At 38.2% G+C, this 22,341-nt stretch overlaps 1 protein-coding gene across 1 annotated transcript in view; it reads left to right on the top strand.

Moving 5' to 3' along the window:
* LOC132143573 (glycine receptor subunit beta-like) overlaps positions 1–22,341 on the top strand; it is a 33,544-nt gene that overhangs the window by 1,535 nt on the left and 9,668 nt on the right. The window contains exons 2-8 of the mRNA XM_059553925.1: positions 1,287–1,412; positions 2,777–2,883; positions 9,607–9,674; positions 9,892–10,118; positions 11,900–11,982; positions 12,140–12,280; positions 22,072–22,224. Of these exons, the coding sequence (XP_059409908.1) occupies positions 1,287–1,412; positions 2,777–2,883; positions 9,607–9,674; positions 9,892–10,118; positions 11,900–11,982; positions 12,140–12,280; positions 22,072–22,224 (905 nt within the window). The remainder of the gene's footprint in view (positions 1–1,286; positions 1,413–2,776; positions 2,884–9,606; positions 9,675–9,891; positions 10,119–11,899; positions 11,983–12,139; positions 12,281–22,071; positions 22,225–22,341) is intronic.

Below are 22,341 nucleotides of genomic sequence, written 5' to 3'. Positions count from 1 at the left end.
ATCAGTAGTGTTTGAAGCATCAAAAGTAACTAGCTGTTTTATGGATAACTAATATTATTACTGAAATCTTATCAGTAAATAGTTACAATACTAGTTACTGTATGAAGTAATTTTATTACTGTAACTAGTCATTAACTAGTTTTCTACCCAACACTGCCTGTATGTTACATGCATGTAGTTCAAAACTAATTTATACATTGGGATAAATTATTTATCTGTCTGTCTGACTTTCTGTCTGAGCTGAAAAGCATATAATGGGCAATTGAATGTTTCATTATGACAACCAAGACCATAAAAACTATGACAACCTGCCCCCAGGTGAATGTGTGTTCAGTGAACTGTTTCTATTTTCCTTGGAAATTAAAGTCGAAATGTTCAATAGCTCAACAACTATCCTTGGTCTCCTATATGAAAATAAGTAACTATATTTGTGGGAGACATATAATACAGTGCAAGCCATACTTTTCCCTAGTATTTATTTATTTTTTAAGCTTTCTGAGAAATTTCTGAATTTGTCTCGCCCCCAACTTTCCATTCAACACTGCTATGCTGTTACATTTCCATCTTTAAAAACATGCACTGATCTTTTGTACATCACAAATAATGGGTGACATCATTCTATGTCTGTTATGCATTAACTTATTCAAATGAAATTAATTAAGGAAATTACTCCAGTGTATCAATTAACATCTCCTAAAAAGAAAAGTTGCATGTTTGTAGAAACAAATTCCTTTATCCATAATACTGCCTTTTCAGATGAAAAACGTCATAATGTAAGGGGGATGGATTTATTTATTTTTTCACTAGAGGAAGCATAACTATGGATTATGGGCTCATTTTGGCTAGAAGCGACAAAATTAAAATGCACTAATAATGGATAGATTTGTTTCTCACAAACACACAGCTTTTCACTTTAAAAGATGATAATTGATGACCTGTAGTCATATTGTGATATATTTATCAGCTGTTTGGACTTTCATTCTGACGGCACCCATTCACTGCAGAGGATCCATTAGTGAACAAGTGATGCAATGTTATTTTCTGTCTTTTTCCTTTTTTTTTTCAAATCTGTTCCAAAGAAGAACCAAATGCATCTACATCTTGAATGGCCTTAGTACCTTTTCAGCTACTTTTCATTATTGGGTGAACAAACAAAGAGATAAATATCTTCACATTCCTTTTTTTTCAGATTTGACCTGATGTTTTATGTTTTGGTGGCATTCATGTGATGCCACCGTTACATTAAAAAGTGTTTTTGCTGACTAATGTGTCTGTGTGAGTTGCAGGTGTGCAGTCATGGTTCTCAAAGGTCTGATCTTGTTGTTGCTGTTGGTACAGTTCTCTGCAGAGAGCACTGCAGAAGGAGGCAAACACAAGAAGGGGAAAAAGGGCAAGCAAGTCATCTGCCCCTCGTAAGTCTCCCAGGCAGTTGCACACATATGTGGGTTGATTCCATTATCATTTAAGGTTGCCAAGGATGCATGGCTGTCAGTCATGAAGAATTACAGTGCTGTTCAGCAGAGTGAAAGTCTGGCGATAAATTTTGGAGCCTGCCAGACTGGATGATTCTGTTAGCACTGGTCCAGGACCAGCTGTTATCTTATTAACACTCTCTGTTGCATACTAACAGATCCAGTTAATCTGGCCTTAGGCCATAGACAGGGCCAGTGGAAGATAGGGCTGGGTGGTATACCAAGTTTGCACAATATATCGATATATTTTTTATAAGTGATACGATATGTGGCAATACCATTTATATTGATATAGGCGTACAGTAGTTTCATATGAGCACATCTGAAAAATGTCTAGCAGAGAAAGTGCATAATTCAGTTTTAAATATGTGACAAGCTTTCATAAGTAGTATAGTTTATAGTTCCGGATAGTTTAAACATGAGATGTGCTGTTTTCCTAATTGCATAACTTACATTTCACAGGTATATTCTCCATCTGCAAATGTTAAAAACCCATAGAAATATTTCCATTTTGCTGCCAGATATGCATGCATCACAAGTCTTTGGTTGTGCGATTCTCCGCTAAATTTCGCAGAATTTATTGAACAAGCGGTGAAATAGGAGTGCAATAATTCTGACTAAAACCTACATTTTCCTGAAATATTTGTAGCTGGACAATAAATGTGACATATGAAGAATTTTAAACCTATTAAAGTGTACTTGTATGATAGCACTAACTGTAAAGTGACTGTAATGGGGTAATCAAAATAGCCTTTTTACTCAATTAGTCTGTGCTTTTGTTATTTGTATTTGTATTTTTAGTTTAGCGAATTTAATTTCTGCCGTAAAAGCATTATTTTTGTTTTTAGATTGCAATGTTACAATACTAGAAAGTAATGTGATTTTAATTTAAAAAAATACACATAACATATATGCCTATATGGTTACATTCACTTTATTTGTTTTTTTCATAGCCTTTAATATGCATTGTTTCTTTGGACAGCATTAAGCAGGATGTGAAATATACATTTATATATATATATATATATATATATATATATATAATACAGATTTTTTTTAAATCCAAAAGCATAGAAAATACTGAACTATATACCATATACTGCAAATCAGCCAAAAAATTCAAAGATATAAATTTTTGTTCGTATTGCCCAGCAGAAGAATGATGTGTTGAATAGTTCTTGAATTTGAGAAGGCTTTGACTTTTTGCCAGGGCAAGTAATGTCCTAATATGACTTTAATAAGTGATGTACTGCCAGTATAGTGTGTGTGTGTGTGTGTGTGTGTGTCTGTTTTGACATTGCCAGTCAGTTATCAGCAGAGGACTTGGACAGAGTCCCAGCCAACTCAACCAGCAACATACTGAACCGCTTGTTGATGACCTATGATTCACGAATACGACCAAACTTCCAAGGTACTCAGATTCCAATTTACTACTTTCATTTTCCTTTCTAAATAAACCCTGCTAATAGTGGTGGAATAACCAAAACGATTTGCTGAAAAATACACAAAAATATTAGATACATTTATGGACGAAAAAATATAATCATAATAAGAATCAGAATGAGCTTTATTGCCAAGAATGTTTACACATACGAGGAACTTGCTTTAGTGACAGAATCTCCACAGTGCAACATAATGACAGTGACATGACAAGACACAGATAATAAAAAGAATAATATACAAATATACAATATAGACAATGTACAAAATAGCAAAAACAATATACAATATAGACAAATTTGTATGTACAGGTATGTTATGTGCAAATTTGAAATGTAAATAAGTATGTATGTTAAATAAATGTTTGATAGTGTTGAGTGTTCCACGTTTTATTGTTAAGTGTTCATGAGATGGATTGCCTGAGGGAAGAAACTGTTCTTGTGCTCAGTGCTCTGTAGCGTCGACCAGATGGCAAGAGGGAGTGGCAACAGTTGAAAGAGGGAGTGTGCTGGATGTGAGGGATCCAGAGTGATTTTGCCAGCCCTTTTGCTCACTCTGGATTAGTACAGTTCTTGTAGAGTGGGGTGGTCGTACAAGTGATTTGCTCAGCAGTCTGGACTATCCTACGTAGTCTTCTGAGATCAGATCTGGAAGCTGAGCTGAGCCAGACAGTTATTGAAGTGCAGAGGATGGATTCAATGATGGCGGAGTAGAACTGTTCAGCAGCTCCTGTGGCAGGATGAATTTCCTCAGTTGGCGAAGGAAATACAGCCTCTGCTGGGCCTTTTTAACCATGTGAATGTCCATGTGAAGAGATGGTGTTGCCCAGGAACCTGAATGAGTTTGTGGGTAGCTGGAGGTGTTTTTTTTTTTAAACCTGCAATACAACTTGTTTAGTCGGCAGTTGTTGATTCTCAACAGTGCTTGGGGATGTCTTTCAGATCTTTCCACACTGATGTTGAGTAACTGGAAGAGAATTGGTTCCTTAGCTTTTCAGAATAATTCCTCTTTGCCACTCTGATCTCCTTTTCCAGTGTGTATTTGGCCTGTTTATACAAGACTTTCACCCCATTACTGTAAGCATCTTCTTTGGCCGTTTGGAGTTTTGCAGTGAACCATGGTTTGTCATTTATAATGTTAAATAGGTCCTAGTAGGAATGCACATGTCTTCACAAAAACTGATATAGGATGTTACAGTCTCTGTAAGCCTAGTCTCGCGGAGCCTGACCTTCAGACTGACGGAAATATCATTCGCCATAATAACAGACTGGTGTGTAAAACTATCGGACTTAGGCCCTATGTTAAAGACTCTATGCCGCGATCTTTAAATATTTCACATAACTTTTGAAACTGTTTCGTTGATCCACTGTTTAATTGATCCTGATAAGCGCTCGTCGTCATAGTTGTAATCATGACGGCTTTCTTCTTTCATGAGGAGGTTTTGTGCCACTGCATCTTTGTTTCCATGTGGAAGGTTAAAGATTGTGACACACATCTCCTAGAAAAAACTTTAGAATTCAACCAATCTGATGACGACTTCGACACTCCTGAAATGTTTCAACTTTTGTGTCCCATATGCATCAGACCATAGGCGTGACGTCTGAGGCTGAGACTACTGTGAGCCCATCCAGATTGTTGGTAGCAGCTTCAAAAACACTTCAATCAGTGAAGTCGAAACAGGCTTGTAAATCCCACTCTGCTTCATTAGTCCATCTCTTTACAGTACTTAATACAGGTTTAGCTGATTTTAGTTTTTGCCTGTAGATCAGTAAAATATGACATGTAATGTGCTCTGTTTATTTTGGTAGTTCACGGGAGAGATTTGCTTTAAGTCCCCAAGAATGATTATAACAGAGTCTGGGTGTTGTTGTTCTGTGTGAGTGAGTGAGTTTCTGTAAAGCCAGGCTTACGTGTGCTTGCGGAGGAATGTAAACACCCACTAGAATGAATAAAGAAAACTCCATGCGGGCCGTGGCAAATAGAAAGGATTACAGTAAATGAAAAGCACTTCTAGATTGGGACAGCATATATTCATTAATGCTGTTATGTCTGTACACCCCCTTTCACTGATATAAAAGCATGTCCCACCGCCATGCAATTTTCCCACTGATTCTGCATCGTGATCTGTCTGAACAGCTGGAAGCCCGGCAAATATAGCGCACTGTCTGGAATGGCGTCATTTAACCAGGTTTCCGTGAAACACAGAGCTGCAGAGTTTGAAAAATTCTTTTTTGGGCAGAGAGCAGAGGTTTGCCAGATGAATGATAGGTAGTTATAGAATTATATTCCGGACTTTATTCAAAAGCAATTGCAAATTGTATTTGCAATTGCGTTTTCAATTTGTGGACGCATAAAATGTGACATAATCCAAACGCAAATGCAAAATGCGCATTACTGTTTGCATTTTCGTTTAAGCGAACGCACAGTGTCTGCCAAATTTAAAATGTAAATGCAAAGTCCGTTTGCAATTGGATTTCCCATATCTTACGAGCTGTGAGCCTGTCATATTTAAATAGCAATATTAATGACCACATTTGCCTTTTCACTCTCTCTGCACTGTGCATGTAAACTGCCAAAACTCAAATGGAATCGCAATTCCTTTTGCATTTGAATTTCCAATGTCTACACGGAAACCTGTCAATCAAGTGACAGGGGTGGGGCCATTTTATTGGGCGTGTTTGCATTGGGAAGTGACGTCACTCACAGTCGACGGTAATAAAAGAGGCAATTGATATAATATTTAGTTTCATTTGTAATGACTGTATATATACACATTTCCCTGAACTAAGTAAATTTCTGCTGCTATTATTATGTTTAAATGAAAAATGAAAGGAAGCAGTGGTATTTCATATCCTTTTTTGTTTTATTGTAAATATACAATGAGGAAAATTGCAGTAGTCAAGGTGAGCTGACATGTTGTCAAGTACGCTGCTGCGTCCTCGCAGACAACACACTCCCGAGTCGAATGCACAAAGTCTGAACTACCAAGGATGCAAGTGCGAAATCTGCGTACTTTGTATTGAGAAACGCGCGCAGACCTACGTCACCAGTCTATTTGCCTAATCTTCCCGGTGTTACGGTTTAACTGGTTACCGTGTTATCTGGTGACCAACTTCCTGATTCAGGTCTCTGCTGCAGATGTGCTTGTGATGGGCATTTCGGCTCTTTTTCGTGAGCCGGCTCGTTTGACTCAGCTCACTGAAAAAGGCCGGCTCTTTTGGCTCACAAACGGCTCTTTAAAAAACAATAATGTTTTGACTATGATAGGTGTGAAAACAATTCTAATTAAATTATTAAATAAAATCATACTCACAATTTCTCACAATTTCTTTAAAAATGCATTGATTTGTTATGAAAAAAGAATAATATTAAACATTTGCATTTAAATTACAACTTTTGAATGTATAAAAACAACAACATTACAAAACAAATACAATCTGAATCTGAACAACATAATAGAACCCATATTAAAGAAAAATAAATAACTGAAAGGATTAAACTGGTCCCTTTTTTAGCATGTTATACAGTCAGCATGAACTATCTCACTAGTTATGTTTTGTATAGACGGTTTCAACGGTAACAACATAAACAAATGTTACTGCGCATGCGCGCTTTTGCGGACCTAACTTAACTTCCGGTAGACTTACAAATAGAATCAATAACAACAGCCAAGTCCCTCTAGATTAGATATTTTTTGATAACAAACAAAATATGTTTGCTGCGTGGATCAGGAGGACTTAATGAAAATGCTAATTCATTCTTTGTCAGCAGGAGATGTTTTAAAGCATAGACATAAAGCGCGAGAAATAGAGGTTTCCCCAGTAACAGCTGTAAACAAAGCAGAGCTGGTACGCTCACACGCTACTTTATCAGGCATATAACATTCAAGTCTTCCTTCAGAAATACAGCGATATAAAAACACCTGTGCCTCGTTTTGATATTTAAACATATAAATGTAAGGAATTATTATTATTAAACGTGCAGTACGTAACGTTACTCATGTTTATTCAACGAAGCCTTTTTGAAAATCGATCAGTTTTAAAATTGTGGCGAGTCTCCAAAAATAAATAAATGTATGGGAAACACATCCCACAGCACAACCACCTGAGCCCAACTTCAGTCTACTCATCACCTTGACTTTAACTGTGTTTGTAGATGGCACCGCTAGGCAGACCGATATACACAACACAGACCGGAAGTTAACTTAGGTCCAGGCGCGTGCGCCCGATGAAACCGTCTATAACTAGCATGAACACACACACACTCAATGCTGATCATATTTTTATTTTATGAGAGATTTGCATTCAGAAATGCAAGCTGCCTTACTTTCGAGGGGCTGTCCGGAATATCATTCCATAGGCAGTGTCATTTAAAATCCATGCTGTCTAAGCTTAACAAAGTGCTGGGTCGCTTCCCCTGTCTGCACATCCTGAAGTGTTTTGTTACATAACACATTAAATAAATTTTTTAAATAAAATATATTGCTAACACTTTACAATGAGGTTAATATAAAGCGGGGACGCATTTACTTCTTGTAAAAAATGCGGGTCAAGAAGCGACTCAATACAATTTTTTCTTTTTTTGCGGTCCGAATTGCGGGCGGGTTAGTTGAAAACGTCGGTCGGGTGCGGGTTGTTTATACATTGACCCGCGCATCACTGATATATATATAGAGAGAGAGAGAGAGAGAGAGAGAGAGAGGTGGCCAAAATGATTAGAACAGCCAGTTCTGCACACAGAGATCTGATCTCACCATCACCCAGTCAGTCTGCAATTACGATAACACTTTATAATAACATTCAGTTGTAATTAATTTATGATTAGTTAATGAAGAATTAACCATTTACAAAACATTCATAAGCAATTAATAATTGATATGCTCACAATTTGTGTATGGTTTGTTAATTAATTTACACTTAATTTTCAAGTGATTAGTTAATGATTAACTAATCGTTTACAAAACGCGACTATACATTCACAAATGATTAAGTAATATATATATATATATATATATATATATATATATATATATATATATATATATATATATATATATATATATATATATATATATATATATATATATATATATATATATATATATATATATATATATATATATATATATATATACACAGGACTGTGCAAAAGTCTTAGGCCACTAGTATTTTCACCAAAAATAAATGGTTTTAAGGCAGTTATTTCTATCTTTTGCTGTAGTGTGTCAATAGTAATTATCAGTTTACATTTTCAAACATTATTTTTGCCAATACTTGTAATAATCCAGTGAGAAGAACTATGGCAATGTCTCCAAGATACTTCAAGAAACTTACCTGCAAAGCTACCTGAAAAACAATGTGCAAGTGCACCTAGGACAAATGCTTTTTTTAACGCATAGTGTGGTCACACCAAATGTTGATTTAATTTAGTTAAGTTAGAAGTTAATTAATAAAATCTATTTATGGCTTTATTTGGATGGTAAGAAAGTATTTTCATTTACTGTACATTTACTCAATACTTGGCAATTAGTGCCTCAATTCAGTGTGGCATGGAGGAGATCAGTTTGTGGCACTGCTGAGGTGGTATGGAAGCCCTGGTTTCTTTGACAGTGGCCTTCAGCTCATCTGCATTTTTTGGTCTCTTGTTTCTCATTTTTCTCTTGACAATACCCCATAGATTCTCTGTGGGGTTCAGGTGTGGTGAAATTGCTGGTCAGTCAAGCACACCAACACCATGGTCATTTAACCAACTTTTGGTGCTTTTGGCAGAGTGTGCATGAAGTGCTCCAAAATTTGTTGGTAAATGGGTGCAGTGACTGCAAACCAACACCAGCAGATGACATTGCACCCCAAATAATCACAAACTGTGGAAACTTAACACTGGACTTCAAGCAACTTGGGCTATGAGCGTCTTCACCCTTCCTCCAAATTCTAGGACCTTGGTTTCCAAATGAAATACAAAACTTGCTCTCATCTTGGCCAGGACACTCCCGTAAAAGAGATTTTAATCTCAGTGAGTCTTCTTTCCTGGTTAAATAAATAAATAATCTGAAAAGAGGACTTTGGAACACTGGGCAACAGTCTAGTTCTTCTTCTCCTTAGCCCAGGTAAGTTGCCTCTGACGTTGTCTGTGGTTCAGCAAATTCCTCGAAACGTCTGTGTGTGGTGGCTCTTGATGCCTTGACCCCAGCCTCAGTCCATATATATATAAAAGCTTTTTAGTTTTCATGCCATACCTTGATTATGAAATCTCTCAGACCTATGGCAAGTTCATAAAACAGCTATAAAATTCAATGCTCGCTCTTTTTCACAAAAAAGTCACAAATAACATAATGGATGACCTCATTAGAATGATAATTTAATCACAGTGTCAGAGAATGGCAGAGTGTGTATTGTACAAAATAATTGGAAACTCGTCCGTGGTGCTGCTGAGGATCACAAGACCCTGTGGAATTAGAATGTGTCATTCTAAACCCAGTGGAATAAGAATATGTCAGAACAAAACTCCATTAGATCAATGGGCATCTGCTACAGCCCTGAGTTCTCACATCCAACAGAGCCTAAAATATGCTCACATTTTAGAGTATTTATTTCGCACTTTGTTAAATCTGAGAATAGCACATATCTTTTATCCTACACACATGGCTGATCCATGATTATATTCCTTTGAAAGTCATGCTAGCATGTGTTTGCAGGTATCCCAGTGGAGGATAAGGTGAACATCTTCATCAACAGCTTTGGGTCAATCCAGGAGACCACAATGGTTTGTAAAAAAAACATTAGTATGTGTCTGTAATTTACTACCCATTTATTCTACCCGCCTAACTGTTTTTACAGATCTTTTCTTCGCATATTTTTTTTTCGTATTAGTCCTTTATGCACACGTCTTGTTAAATGTTGTATGTCTGATTGATTTTAAAATATATTTGTCTATTTTTATACAATGTTGTACCAAGACAAGTTGTATGTTTAATTTCCAGGATTACCGTGTTAATATATTCCTGCGCCAGCGCTGGAATGATCCACGGCTACGATTGCCAGCTGATTTTAAGTCGGATGCACTGACCGTTGATCCAAAAATGTTCCAGTGCCTGTGGAAACCAGATCTGTTTTTCGCCAATGAAAAAAATGCTAATTTTCATGACGTTACACAGGAAAACATACTGCTGTTCATTTTTCGCAATGGAGATGTCCTCATCAGCATGAGGTAATCCATGGTCAGATATTGGTCAGTTTTGTAAAAACAAACAAACAAACAAAAAAACTTTTCACATGGTAGTAAACTGTACTGCTTTGATCTCTAGCACAAATATGCAAATATACTAAAATATGGGTAACACTTTAGAATAAGTTTTCATTAGTGAATGTTAGTTAATGTATTAATTAACATGAACAAACAATGAACAATACATTTATTTCTGTATTTATTCATCTTTGTTAATTTTAGTTAATGAAAATACAGTCATTATTTGTTAGTTCATGCTAATTCACAGAGCATTAACTAATGTTAACAAGCACAACTTTTGATTTGAATAATGCATTAGTAAATGTTGAAATTAACATTAACTAAGATTAATAAATGCTGTAGAAGGATTTTTCTTGCTTAACTGAAGTAGTTAACTAACATTAACTAATGGTACCTCATTCTAAAGTGTTACCAAAATATGCATTATACTGTATATGGAAATACAATTATTTTGCTGTTTTGGTTAATAAGCCACAAGAGACCTGCATTATTACATATATGGGTTGTTCTTATTCTGGATGTTCTAGATAAAAAAAAGATAAAAATACAGAATGTAATTATGTTAATGTAATTGTTTCTAGCAATATGACAATAATAACACCTATCTTTAGTGTAAAGGTTTCCCTAAATGATTTGCTACTAATAATACTAATCTGAATAATCAGTTTATCCACCATGTAATATAGCTAATGTGGCTATTTACAGTAGCCAAACAAATAGTAGTTCATTAGCATCAAATCATCATATTATAATGATTTCGGAAGAATTACGTGAAACTGAAGACTGGAGTAATGGCTACTAAAAAGTTCAGATTTGCTATCACAGGAATTAATTACATTTTAAAATATATTAAAATAGAAAACATTTATATTAAATTGCAGTTATATTTCACAGTATTGCTGTTTTTACTGTATTTTTAATCAAACAAATGCAGCAAAGTTCAGTATGAGAGACTTTAACATTAAAAAGACCCTACACTTTTGAATGGTAGTGTAGATGAATGGCATTGCTGCATTTTGTGATTAAATTTTAAAGTAAGCCAGGCTTCCCAAGCAGTCTTAAAATAGTCACCATCCTTAGAAATTTCGATCATATAGGTTCACTTTTAAATCTTATAATCTAGTCTCTTTATGAGGTTTCAGAGAATATCAGTGTTTGATGCATTATTCCAATACCATGTTACCAGATAGAACCAGATGGTTTTCCGTAGATTAAAATTAGCCCTGGAGTTTATTTATTTCACAGAAATGAAATGCTTATAGCCCCTCTGGTAAAGTGTCCTTGTTACATTTGCTTCCCTTAGAGAGCTATTGAAATGATTCTTCTCATATACACATTTATCATTTGAAATTTGTATCATTTATATATTTATCTTGCTATTTATTCTGTTTTGATTCTTAACTGTAGCATATTTAGATAGCAGGATGTTTGAAGCTATGGCTGTTTGCTGAAGCTGAAAGGGTCTTTGTGGCATCTTTGCTTTTCCATGTGTGTGTAAATGTGTGAGAGAGTCTTGGAGTTAGAATCTCATCCCACAGCCTTATTTACTCTCTCTCTCTCTCTCTCTCTCTCTCTCTCTCTCTCTCTCTGCTTCTGCTACTGCTGCTCCACATGCACCCAAGACTAATGAACCTTGCAGTGTGTGTGTGTCTATCGTCTCTTCACATACTCTCTCGCACACATACCGTCTGTTATAAATTCTAAAAAAACTATTCAAGTAAATTCTATTTTTTTGTTGTTAGGTTGTCTGTCACTCTTTCTTGTCCTCTGGATCTAACACTGTTTCCTATGGACACCCAGCTCTGCAAGATGCAGTTAGAGAGCTGTAAGTAAAATAAACACAGACCCACACAAGCTGGTACTCCTGCAATAGGATAAAACTACTAATTTTATTTTTTAGAGATATTAAAGAAAGAAAAAAAAACATAAGGATGAGGTGAAATATTCATGTAATGTTGTGTGTTTTTTGTGTGTTTATGTAGATGGCTATACCACAAAGGATCTTGTTTTTATGTGGCAGTCTGGAGACCCTGTTCAGATGGATGAGATTGCTTTACCACAGTTTGATGTAAAGCAAGAGGACATTAAGTATAGAAACTGCACAAAGTTCTACCAGGGAACAGGTATGGATTGACATATAAATAAACACTTACATTTACATGCATATTAAAGGAGGGCAACACAGAAAGAGGACATAGTGTTCAGGACTGCAACAGCTCAAGAATAGCACACACACACATGCAAGTGAAAAAAAGCTGACCTCATACCTTTTTTACCCTCCCTATTCAAACTCAAATGAATCAATACCTCTGAGATGGGTAGCTTGGCAGAACCACCTCAGTATTGGATCCAGAGTTTTACTGTAGCATTAAACACTTGGAATGATCACGCATTTCTTTTTTAATGAATGTTGTGGTTATCCAGTATCTTGTTAAATGGTCAATGTTCATGCCTGAGCACATTCTGTTCTCTCATCAAGCTCTAAACACCTGATCATTTCTTTGTGTGTGGGAACTGTATGTACCCATCCATTACCCCTTTTTGTTCTCACACCCTAGCTATTGTAGGAAAAGCATACTACCGTACCACCCATGCTATTTCTGCAGTAACTAATTACATTAGTTAACATGAATTAACAATAAAAAATAATTTTAAAACATTTATTAGCCTAAGTTCATTTAATTCATTATTAAATCAAAATGGACCTCAGCTAACATGAACTTACGATGAGCAGTTGTATTTTTTAACTAACATAAACAAAGGTAATTAGCTGTAACACATTTGTTGATCATTGTTAATTAATGTTAGTTAATACATTAACTTGAACTTACAAAACCTTATAAAGTTACCTTAACATTAGTTTTTTTACAAACTATTTCTAGTGTACATATCTAACATTATGCAAGTATTTCATTCTAAACGTAGCTGGTCTCATGCTTTATTTACAGATTTTATCTATAGCTTCAGTATCTATTATGCTGCTGCATTCTGAGCCTGAGGCAAGCTGGCAGAGATGTTATTGATAATGATACTGTTAATATTGCTATACTGTATATGCGATCTGTGTATTTTATGTTTGTGTTTCATTTATGGAGAGTCTTACCGTGGCTAAGAGAGCTCAACATACTGCACTAAAAAAAACGCATGCAAATAGATAAAGTACCAGCTAATTAAGAAAACAACTTTATCAGTTTGACAACACATGCAAAAACTCACAAAACAGACATGCACTGAAAATATTGCAACACAACCAAATACAGAAATGCGCTACGTACAATGTGACCAAATACAGAAAAGTATTGCAAGTAGCACAGACCACAATGGAATGTTTCAAGGGGACCCCCAACAACCCTTACAAAAATTTACCATGGTTTTATAGTAATAACCATGTTTTTGGCATATCGATTACTATTTGTGTAACCGCAGTTGTACAAATACTATGGGCCCTATTTTAATGATCTAAACGCAAAGTGTAATGCGCACAGCGCAGGTGCACTCAGGGTGTGTCCCAAACCACTTTTACTATTTTAACGACGGAAAAAAGGTGGGCACACCCAGGCGCATGGTATAAACGGGTTGTCCTTATTCTCTTAATGAGTTATGTGAATTATATCTCTTATATATATAATTAGCCTACAAAAAATCTTATGCATTGCAATCCTTTAATTTTTAATATTTGGCATGTTTGTGTGCTGCTGTGCATCCCTGTGTTTAATAAGCAGCGTCTATTTTCAGCTCCTTAAAATAGCATTGCGCAAGCAATGTGCCTGAACACAACTCTTTTTTAGACCAGCACGTCTTGCTAGACGCATATGGGAAAAAGCCTTTTTTCTCCTGAACTAAGGCCTTTTTTAATTCACTCAGTGAAACTGCACAGCCATTGGTTCGTGCAGTGTATTAAAAAAGAAACCAATGGCTAAGCAGTGGAGCTGCACGTGCCTGTGGCGACGAGCCTTTGCTGCTTCAGTGATGCAGCAGTTCCGGTTTGTTTCCACTGCCACCATCCGGTTATACTAAAAGAGATTGGCATCATTGCTAATGCCACTCCGTTACTGCAGTTTGTATGGGTCTCCCCTGCACGCCAATGATGACCACACAGAGTGCGTTTCCTGCTTGGGGAAATCCCATGCGGAAGCTGCACTCACGGGAACTGATTGTTCTCACTGCGAGAACTTCAGTCATGCCTCTCTCCGCTCACAGATCGCTTTCTTATCAGAGAGCGGCTCCGCCCCTCATGCCCTACCGTATTCTTCCTCCCAGGGATATGTGAATAAAAAACAGCGGGGCAGAGGACTCGAGCAACCAGCTGCGAGCGAGCTTACATCATCCCAGATCTCACGTTCCTAGCCCTCACCAAAGAGGGAGTGTTCTCATGTTCTTTTCTTCCAGTCTGATCAGTGCTCATCTGCTGGTGCGAGTGACCTGATCTCATTTGGGGGAAATGAGGATGAGCTGCTTGATGACAGCATGTCATTAACAGCATTGGATGCAGTGGAGCTGTTGGGCTAAATGACTGACACCACCCCCTTGCCATCGTCTGCGCCCAGCATCGCCAAAGATGGGATGGATGCTGTGCTTCTCCGTATCCTCTCAAAAGCGGTCAAAGAGCTGAGTTTAGCGTGGCCCTCCCGCAGCCATTTGGATGAGTGGTTCCTGCGGAGGCACTGCCAAGCCCCTCATCAGCGTTCCTCTTCATTCTTCCTGGAGGTCCATGATGAGCTCACCAGATAGTGGTGCGCTCCCTACTCCGTACGCCTTCGTGCTTCTACTTCATCCACCCTCACTTCCATCCATGGCACTGAAGAGAAGCGGTATAAGTGGACGGGCAGCTTCGGCACTTCATTCGATGGCAGTCCTCCAGGTCTTCCAAGCCAAAATCCTTGCTTCCTCTGAAGAGTCTGGCCTGGACATTGCAACCCTCAGGGAGCTGAGAAGCGCAACTGACCTTCCTCTGCATACCACCAAGACCACTGATCAGGCAATCAGGAAATCAATGGCCAGCTTCGTGGTGCTCAAGCACCATTTTTGGCTGACATTAACAGAGATCAAGGATGCAGATAAAGGCCTCTTCCTCGATGCTCCAGTCTCTCCCAAAGGTCACTTTGGACCGGCAGGAATTACCAAACTATGCAACATTTCCTTCCTAAGCACTCCAGCTCCACTGCTGCCTCTGCTTGCCCTGTCTTCACCGATTCAGCAGCCCATGAAGCCAGCACCTGACACCCCTGACATTCAGCCCTTTACGGTGCAGCAGACGTGGGTATGCTCTCGCTGTTCCAAACACTACCCTCTTCCTAAACGCTAGGGACCCTGACTCATGATTTCGTTGGACCCGGCGCCTCAGGCATCATCCTGAACTGCAAGACAGGAAGAGGACGGGGCCAGATCTCACTACGGCCGGACAGCCCCTCAAGCAACCTCTCTTAGACCTCTTGACACCCCGTTCAACTATGGGTACAGAGGGAAATGTGTTTTGTGCAAACAACGGTTCAGTTTATGCACCCAAGCATTCAGCAGCTGTTATAGTGGGAAAAATAAAACACAAACATTTTCAAAAGGAGAGCAAACTTCCTCTTCCATTACTTATAAGTGTTCTGCAGAGGGAAGTGGTTGAATTAACTCAAGTGACTGGCCGGACGGGTACATGTACCCGTGTGGCCAGTCACTTGAGTTAATTCAACCACTCACCACCTAGGCCGAGCCCTGGCAGGCTATCCCCGGAGTGTCAAGATGGGTTATGAGTATAATAAAATGAGGATGTTCACACCAATTTGCTCGAAGACCCCACATGCTTCAGTGGCGCGGTCTCCACCTTAGTGCAAAGCAAGGACGTTCATGTCCTGCACTCAGAGGTGATGAATCTGCTGGCAAAAGGAGCTGTGGAAAAAGTTCCTCCAGCCGAAAGCGAGTCAGGCTTCAGACGGCAATACATGGTGGCTGTTCCTGGCCCCCCGCACTTTTACAAAGTGTAAGGACACAGCTCTCTCCCCTCTGAGACAGATGAGAATCTGCATTCTCAACTACCTTGTCGACAGAACGAGCCAGAATTAATGTCACACAGGACCCTCCTTCTCAGCCACCTGGAGTGCCTGGGACTCAGGATCAAATTTGCCAAGACCACATTGTTCCCCAGCCAGTGAATATTGTTCCTGGGAACAGTTTTCAACTCAGCCCAAATGAAAGCTGTAGTTGCACCGGAACGGCTCTGGTCATACGGATGCTGGTGACCTTCAAGATTGGTACCACTCGCCCTCTCAAAGCATTTCAGAGGATGCTGGACCTCATGGTGGAGGCATCGCCAGTGCTACTGTTGGGTCTGCTTTGTATGTGCCCCCTTCAGTGCTGGTTGAAACCACGGGTTCCATCCCATGCATGACCTCATGGATGTGTAACAGCCCTGGCCCCCTGGAAGAACTACCGTTGGATGGAACAGGGCATGCCCATGGTTTGCAGAAGGACAGTTGTCTCGACAGATGTCCCAAACCAGGTTGGGGGATGCTGTGCAAGGGCATAATGACTTTCGGCCACTGGAAATGCTAGCAGTATGTCATGCCTGTCAGTCCTCTCTGGCCGCTCGACTGGAGCCTTCGAGCCTCCCAGAGCGAGCCTTAAACACAATAACAGAGGCTACAGCCCCATCTACGAAACACCTATATGCCTTGAAGGGGTCTTTTTTTCTCTGTTTGGTGTCTAAACCATGGCAAAAACCCTCATACTACCCGCTACTTAAGGGGTGCCAGGAGGCTGAATCCACCTCGTCCCCCACCGTCCCTTCATGGGATCTGCATACTGTGCTGAGGGCCCTGAGCCGCCCTGCTTTTGAGCTGCTACAGTCTGCCAACATTCGGTCACTATCGCTGAAGACTGCTATTAGCACTGCCAACAGTAAAGCGAATAGGGGACCTGCAGGCACCCTCCATTAGCCCTGCCTGTCTGGAATTCGGGCCAAACGACACAAAGGTCATCCTGAAACTAAGGCACGGCTACGTACCTAAGGTGCTATTCACTCCGTTCAGTGCACAGGTCAACTCTCCGTGCTTCCTCCCTCTGAAGAGGACAGAGAGCTATCTCTCCTCTGCCCCATCAGAGCTCTGAGAATATATATTGAGCGTTCCGCCCCTTCAGCCCGTATTAGCATTGGGTTGTTGTTAACTTCTTTATAGGCGTTGGATGCTTATGGAAGTTTAATACTTTTAGTCTTTCTACTACATTAGCACGGCATAATTTTACTGTTCCCATATGTATCTAGCAAGACGTAGTACGAGTGTAGTATCAAAGGAGAATGTACTTGGTTACTAAACATAAACTTGGTTCCCTGAGATATGTGAACAAGCACTGTGTTGCTAGCTATGCTATGTAGCTGCACGACTCAGTTGTCACTTCAGTTGAAGTAACCTGAGAATCCTGTGGGGAATGCCCGCTTACATAGCCAGATGCCCCGCCCATTCAGGTGGGCTTTGGTGGATTTTGTCGCCATAGACTCATGCAGCTCCGCTGCCTAGACATTGGTTCGTTTTTAATACACTGCAAGAACCAATGACCGTGCAGTTTCACTGCGTTAATAAAAAAGGCTTCAGTTCAGGAGAAAAAAACCTTTTTTTCATATGTGTCTAGCAAGATGCAGCACTCGTTCCTGTATCTCAGGGGACCAAGGATACGTTTAGTAACGGAGTACATTACAATAGTTTAACTATAGTAAACTTTTTTTAATAGTAAAACCATGGTTAAATTTCTTGAAGGAATTTGTAAAAGAGATAACATAATGTTTCACAGTTACAGTAAATGTGTATTTTGTCAGTTTATTTAGGCTAATAATATCCAAAAAAATCGAACTAATAATATGATCAGGATATATATAATAAGCAAAAATCTCACCTTTCAGAGTAGACATTGTTAAGCATGTCTCAACCAGGTTTGTCACTTGTTGCAGTTCCCTTAAACATTTCCGATGGTCTGTGGGTAATTGCAGCACGTTTCTGTATTTGGTTGTGTTGTATTTAAAATGAATTTCTGTAGCAGGTCATGTAGTATTTACAGCGCATTTGTTGTTAAACTGATGAAGTTGATTTCTTAATTTGCTGGGGTTTTTTTTCTATTTGCATGTCTTTTTTTGTTGTTGTTGTCTTTTTTGCAGCACTTTGAGCTCTCTCTGCCAGTATGGTGTGAATACCTGGCTTTAGCACTACAGTGTATGCAACTCCACCACCTTATCAGTAAGGTATCAGGACCAAACCTGAAATGTTTCATTTAATTCATTATAGTGGATTCTCTTTAAAGAAGACATGTTTTTTTAGTTTTTAAAAATCTAAATCTATCCTAGAAACATGTCTTAAAATCTTTAAGGAATTGTTCACCCAAAAAATAAAATGTGAAAATTTAATCAACCTCAAGCCATTCAAGATGTAGGTTTTATTTATTACTTTTTTATGTATTTTTTTCCATGAAAGCAGAATTTTAGCAATACTTAACTTGTTCACTAGTGGATTCTCTGTAGTGAATGAGTGCTGTCAGATGAGAGTTCAAACAGCTGATAAAAACATCACAGTAATCCACAAGTAATCGAACTCCGGTCCATTAGTTAACGTCTTGTGAGGTAAAAAGCAGCAAACCATAGCTTCCGGCTAAAAAGTAATCTATCCATAATAGTAAAAAAAAAAACAAAAAAAAAAATTTATGAAACAGGATAGAAATACACACAGAGCAAGCACATTTTACAAGTGAAAACAGTCCAAAATTGTTCTAAACAAGCATCAGTGGATTTTAATATGAAAGGACAACAGGGAATGTACTTTTTCACTGGGGGAAACGTTATTATGGATAATGGACTTGTATTTTGGCCAGAATTGGAAAAAGTTAAAATGCCTTTATGTATGGATTTGTTTCTTATAAACTTTCAGCTTTTCACTTCACAAGTCAATAACTGATGGACTGTTATAGTGTTGGTTACTTGTGTATTATTGTGATGTTTTTATCAGCTGTTTGAAGTCTTGTTCTGACGACACCCATTCACTGCAGAGTATTCATCATCTCTTTGTTCTCACTTGATAGTTCCAAAGAAAATTTTATATACATTTAACTAAATGTAGGGGGATAGTGTATAGTCAGCGGGTCTTTGCAAAATATATCCCTTCAGGGTGATTAAAAAAACAACTTATTTTGGAACCTGCTGACTATACATAATCCCTCATTTTGCCACCCTCGTAAACATACATACTCACATTTGTACCTTTAACATAAAATATAGTTTTAAAATTATTGGAGTGCATTTCTCCTGTGGGAATCTATTACATAATTCTGCATTGACTTCTTATATAAGATAACAGAACAGCATGAGCATAACTTGCTAACAATATAGACACAGAAAGCAGTACGTTCACACACTTTCATATAAATGATCAAACACAGTTTCACCATAGACAAGACAATAAAAAGAACATCTGTAGCCTGCTCTTAATGTCCTCTTTAACTATTTTATTGTAAAATGGACACACTGAGTTCATAGCTTCTTTTTATTTATTTTGTACACTGACAATGGTATCAGCACATGATTTACAATTCAGAGATTCAGCCCTTGTTTCTAAATGCACTGTTCTGTTCTTCATTTCTGAGAGTGATGATACTGCTTTAAAATGAACACTATAGATTTCTGGTGTGTGTTTCTAAGAGTAATCATGATTGTCTGTGTTACCTGTTACACATAATTAATACATGTTTTACTGAACTATCATTAATTGTCCCACAACTTTGCTTATCTGCATCCTGGCCCTTTAATAAGCATTATTAATTTAAAGTTATAATCCATGCAAAAATGAACATTTTCTTCCTCAGCCAAGTCATTCAAGATATTTATTCACTGGAACAAATTTGGAGAAATTTAGCATTATACCACTTCCTCACCACTGGATCCTCTGTAATGAATGGGTGCCATCAGAATGAGAGACCAACCAGTTGATAAAAACATCACAATAATCTACAAATAATCTACACAACTCCAGTCCATCGATTAACATCTAGTGAAGCAAAAAGATGTGTTTGTAACAAAACACACTCCATCATTAAGATGTTTCAAACCATTGCTTTCGAGTGCTCTATCCAAAAATATAATTTTCCAGTGAAAAAAATAATATAGTTTGAATCAGAAGATAAATATGCACAGATCAAGCACTGTTTATCAAAACAGTGTGAATGAACAGCGCTCCTCCACCCTCAATACCCATGGCTGAAATGTCCTTGAGCAAGGCACTTAACCCCCGTTTGCTCCCCGGGTGCTGGATATAGCTGCCCAGTGCTGTCCACTGCTCCGGGTGTGTGTTCCAGGGGCGCTGCACAAGATCCCAGGCCCTATGCATAGTACAGTACTAATGCCCCCCCCGCCCCCCCTTGAAAATATATATTCCAGCCTTTTCAAGGGCCCTCTCTTCCTTTGGGGCCCTGGTAATCAGTACTGGTTTTACCCCCAGTCCGACGCCCCGGTGTGTTCACGGTGTGTTCACTTCTCACTGCTGTGTTTGTGCACTTGGATGGGTTAAATGCAGAGCACCAATTCCGAGTATGGGTTACCATACTTGGCAAATGTCACAACTTTTAACTTTTTTTCACTTTCACATTTTCACTGGAAGAAGTGTTATTATGGATTATGGTCTGTTGGTATTTGTCCAAAAGCAATGGTTTAAAGTTGCCTTAAACAATGCCTTAATGATACATGTGTTTCTTACAAACACAGCTCTTTGGTTTCATTACTTGTGGATTGTTGTGATGTTTTTTGAGCTGTTTGGACTTTCATTCTGACGGCACCCTTACACTGCAGAGGATCCATTGGTAAGCAAGTGATGTAATGTTATATTTTTTTCTGATGAAGTTGCTGTACATTATTTAACATCATTATTTATTATTTTATACCTAAAATAACTTAATATAAATATCAAAAGAACAGTATGTTCATAAGAGAATAATTATGTGTAAGACATCTAAATATAGACATCAATGGATAAATTTCTGCTCCACTTAATGTAGTGAAATAGAGCTTGCGATTCCTCTGATTTATTCAGTGTAATTTTTGTTGTATTTTTGTAAGTTTTGATTTCACAGTGACCCCATGGGACAGATGAACTCTTTTGAAATCTCCAAATGCACGCACACACACACACACACACACACACACACACACACACACACACACACACACACACACACACACACACACACACACACACACAGGCACAGACACATGAGCACTGGACTAAGAATGTGTACTGTGAGCATGTGTAAGTGAATAAGTCGTTTGGATAGATGGGTGTTTCTTCAACTGTGGGCAAAGTTTGGCCCTGTGGACCTGTAGAAAATAAATATAATAAATATTTCAAACTCACTTTGTTATTTTAATCCAGGATTCCAGGATTTTAAGTATCCCTTAAACAGAACTGAACTTAAATGTTTTGACTAAATGATATCTTAATTGGAAATAACGTGCAATAAAAAAATATTTTGTTCACAAGTGACATTTACAATATCTTGAATTTTCTTCACACATCACAATCACTCATATTTCATCTCAAGCTCTCCACTGACACTGCTTCTGTCTCCTTGGTAACAGTAACTTAAATAATACATCTGTAAAGAGCAATATTATTAATTGTTGTAGAAATAATGCTGTGCTATTTTGTGTAAAAAAAATTAATCGTTTACACAATAAGCATTTAAATGGTTTGTTAGTTTCACTCTTTGTTAACATTATTAATATAATATTTTTATTGATATTTAAGATTTTTAGATTTAAAGTCTGAATCAGTAACACCCTATATAGTACATAAAAAGCATTTTGTAGGATCATAAATGATGAAGATATGCTATAACACTTCCAAGACCTATGTGATTTTGATGCATTCTCTCTTGTTCCCCCTCTCAAAATCTAAAGGTCATTATACTTGTGTGGAAGTCATCTTCACTCTCAGAAGGCAGGTGGGCTTTTATATGATGGGTGTTTATGCTCCCACCCTGCTTCTTGTCGTCCTATCATGGCTGTCCTTCTGGATCAACCCTGACGCCAGTGCAGCTCGAGTCCCCTTAGGTGAGTCAGCCTTCAAATGAAGCTGTCAGTTAAAACAAAAGAACACCACATGCAGTAGCTGTTATTGGAATTGCAGTGTTGGGTTTGATGACCCTTACAGAGTTGCTACAGCTCAGT

This window comes from Carassius carassius, chromosome 7, assembly GCF_963082965.1.
Source record: "Carassius carassius chromosome 7, fCarCar2.1, whole genome shotgun sequence".
Taxonomy (NCBI): Eukaryota; Metazoa; Chordata; class Actinopteri; order Cypriniformes; family Cyprinidae; genus Carassius; species Carassius carassius.
Note: the sequence above shows the minus strand (reverse complement) of the source record. Positions and strands in the feature narration are given on the sequence as shown.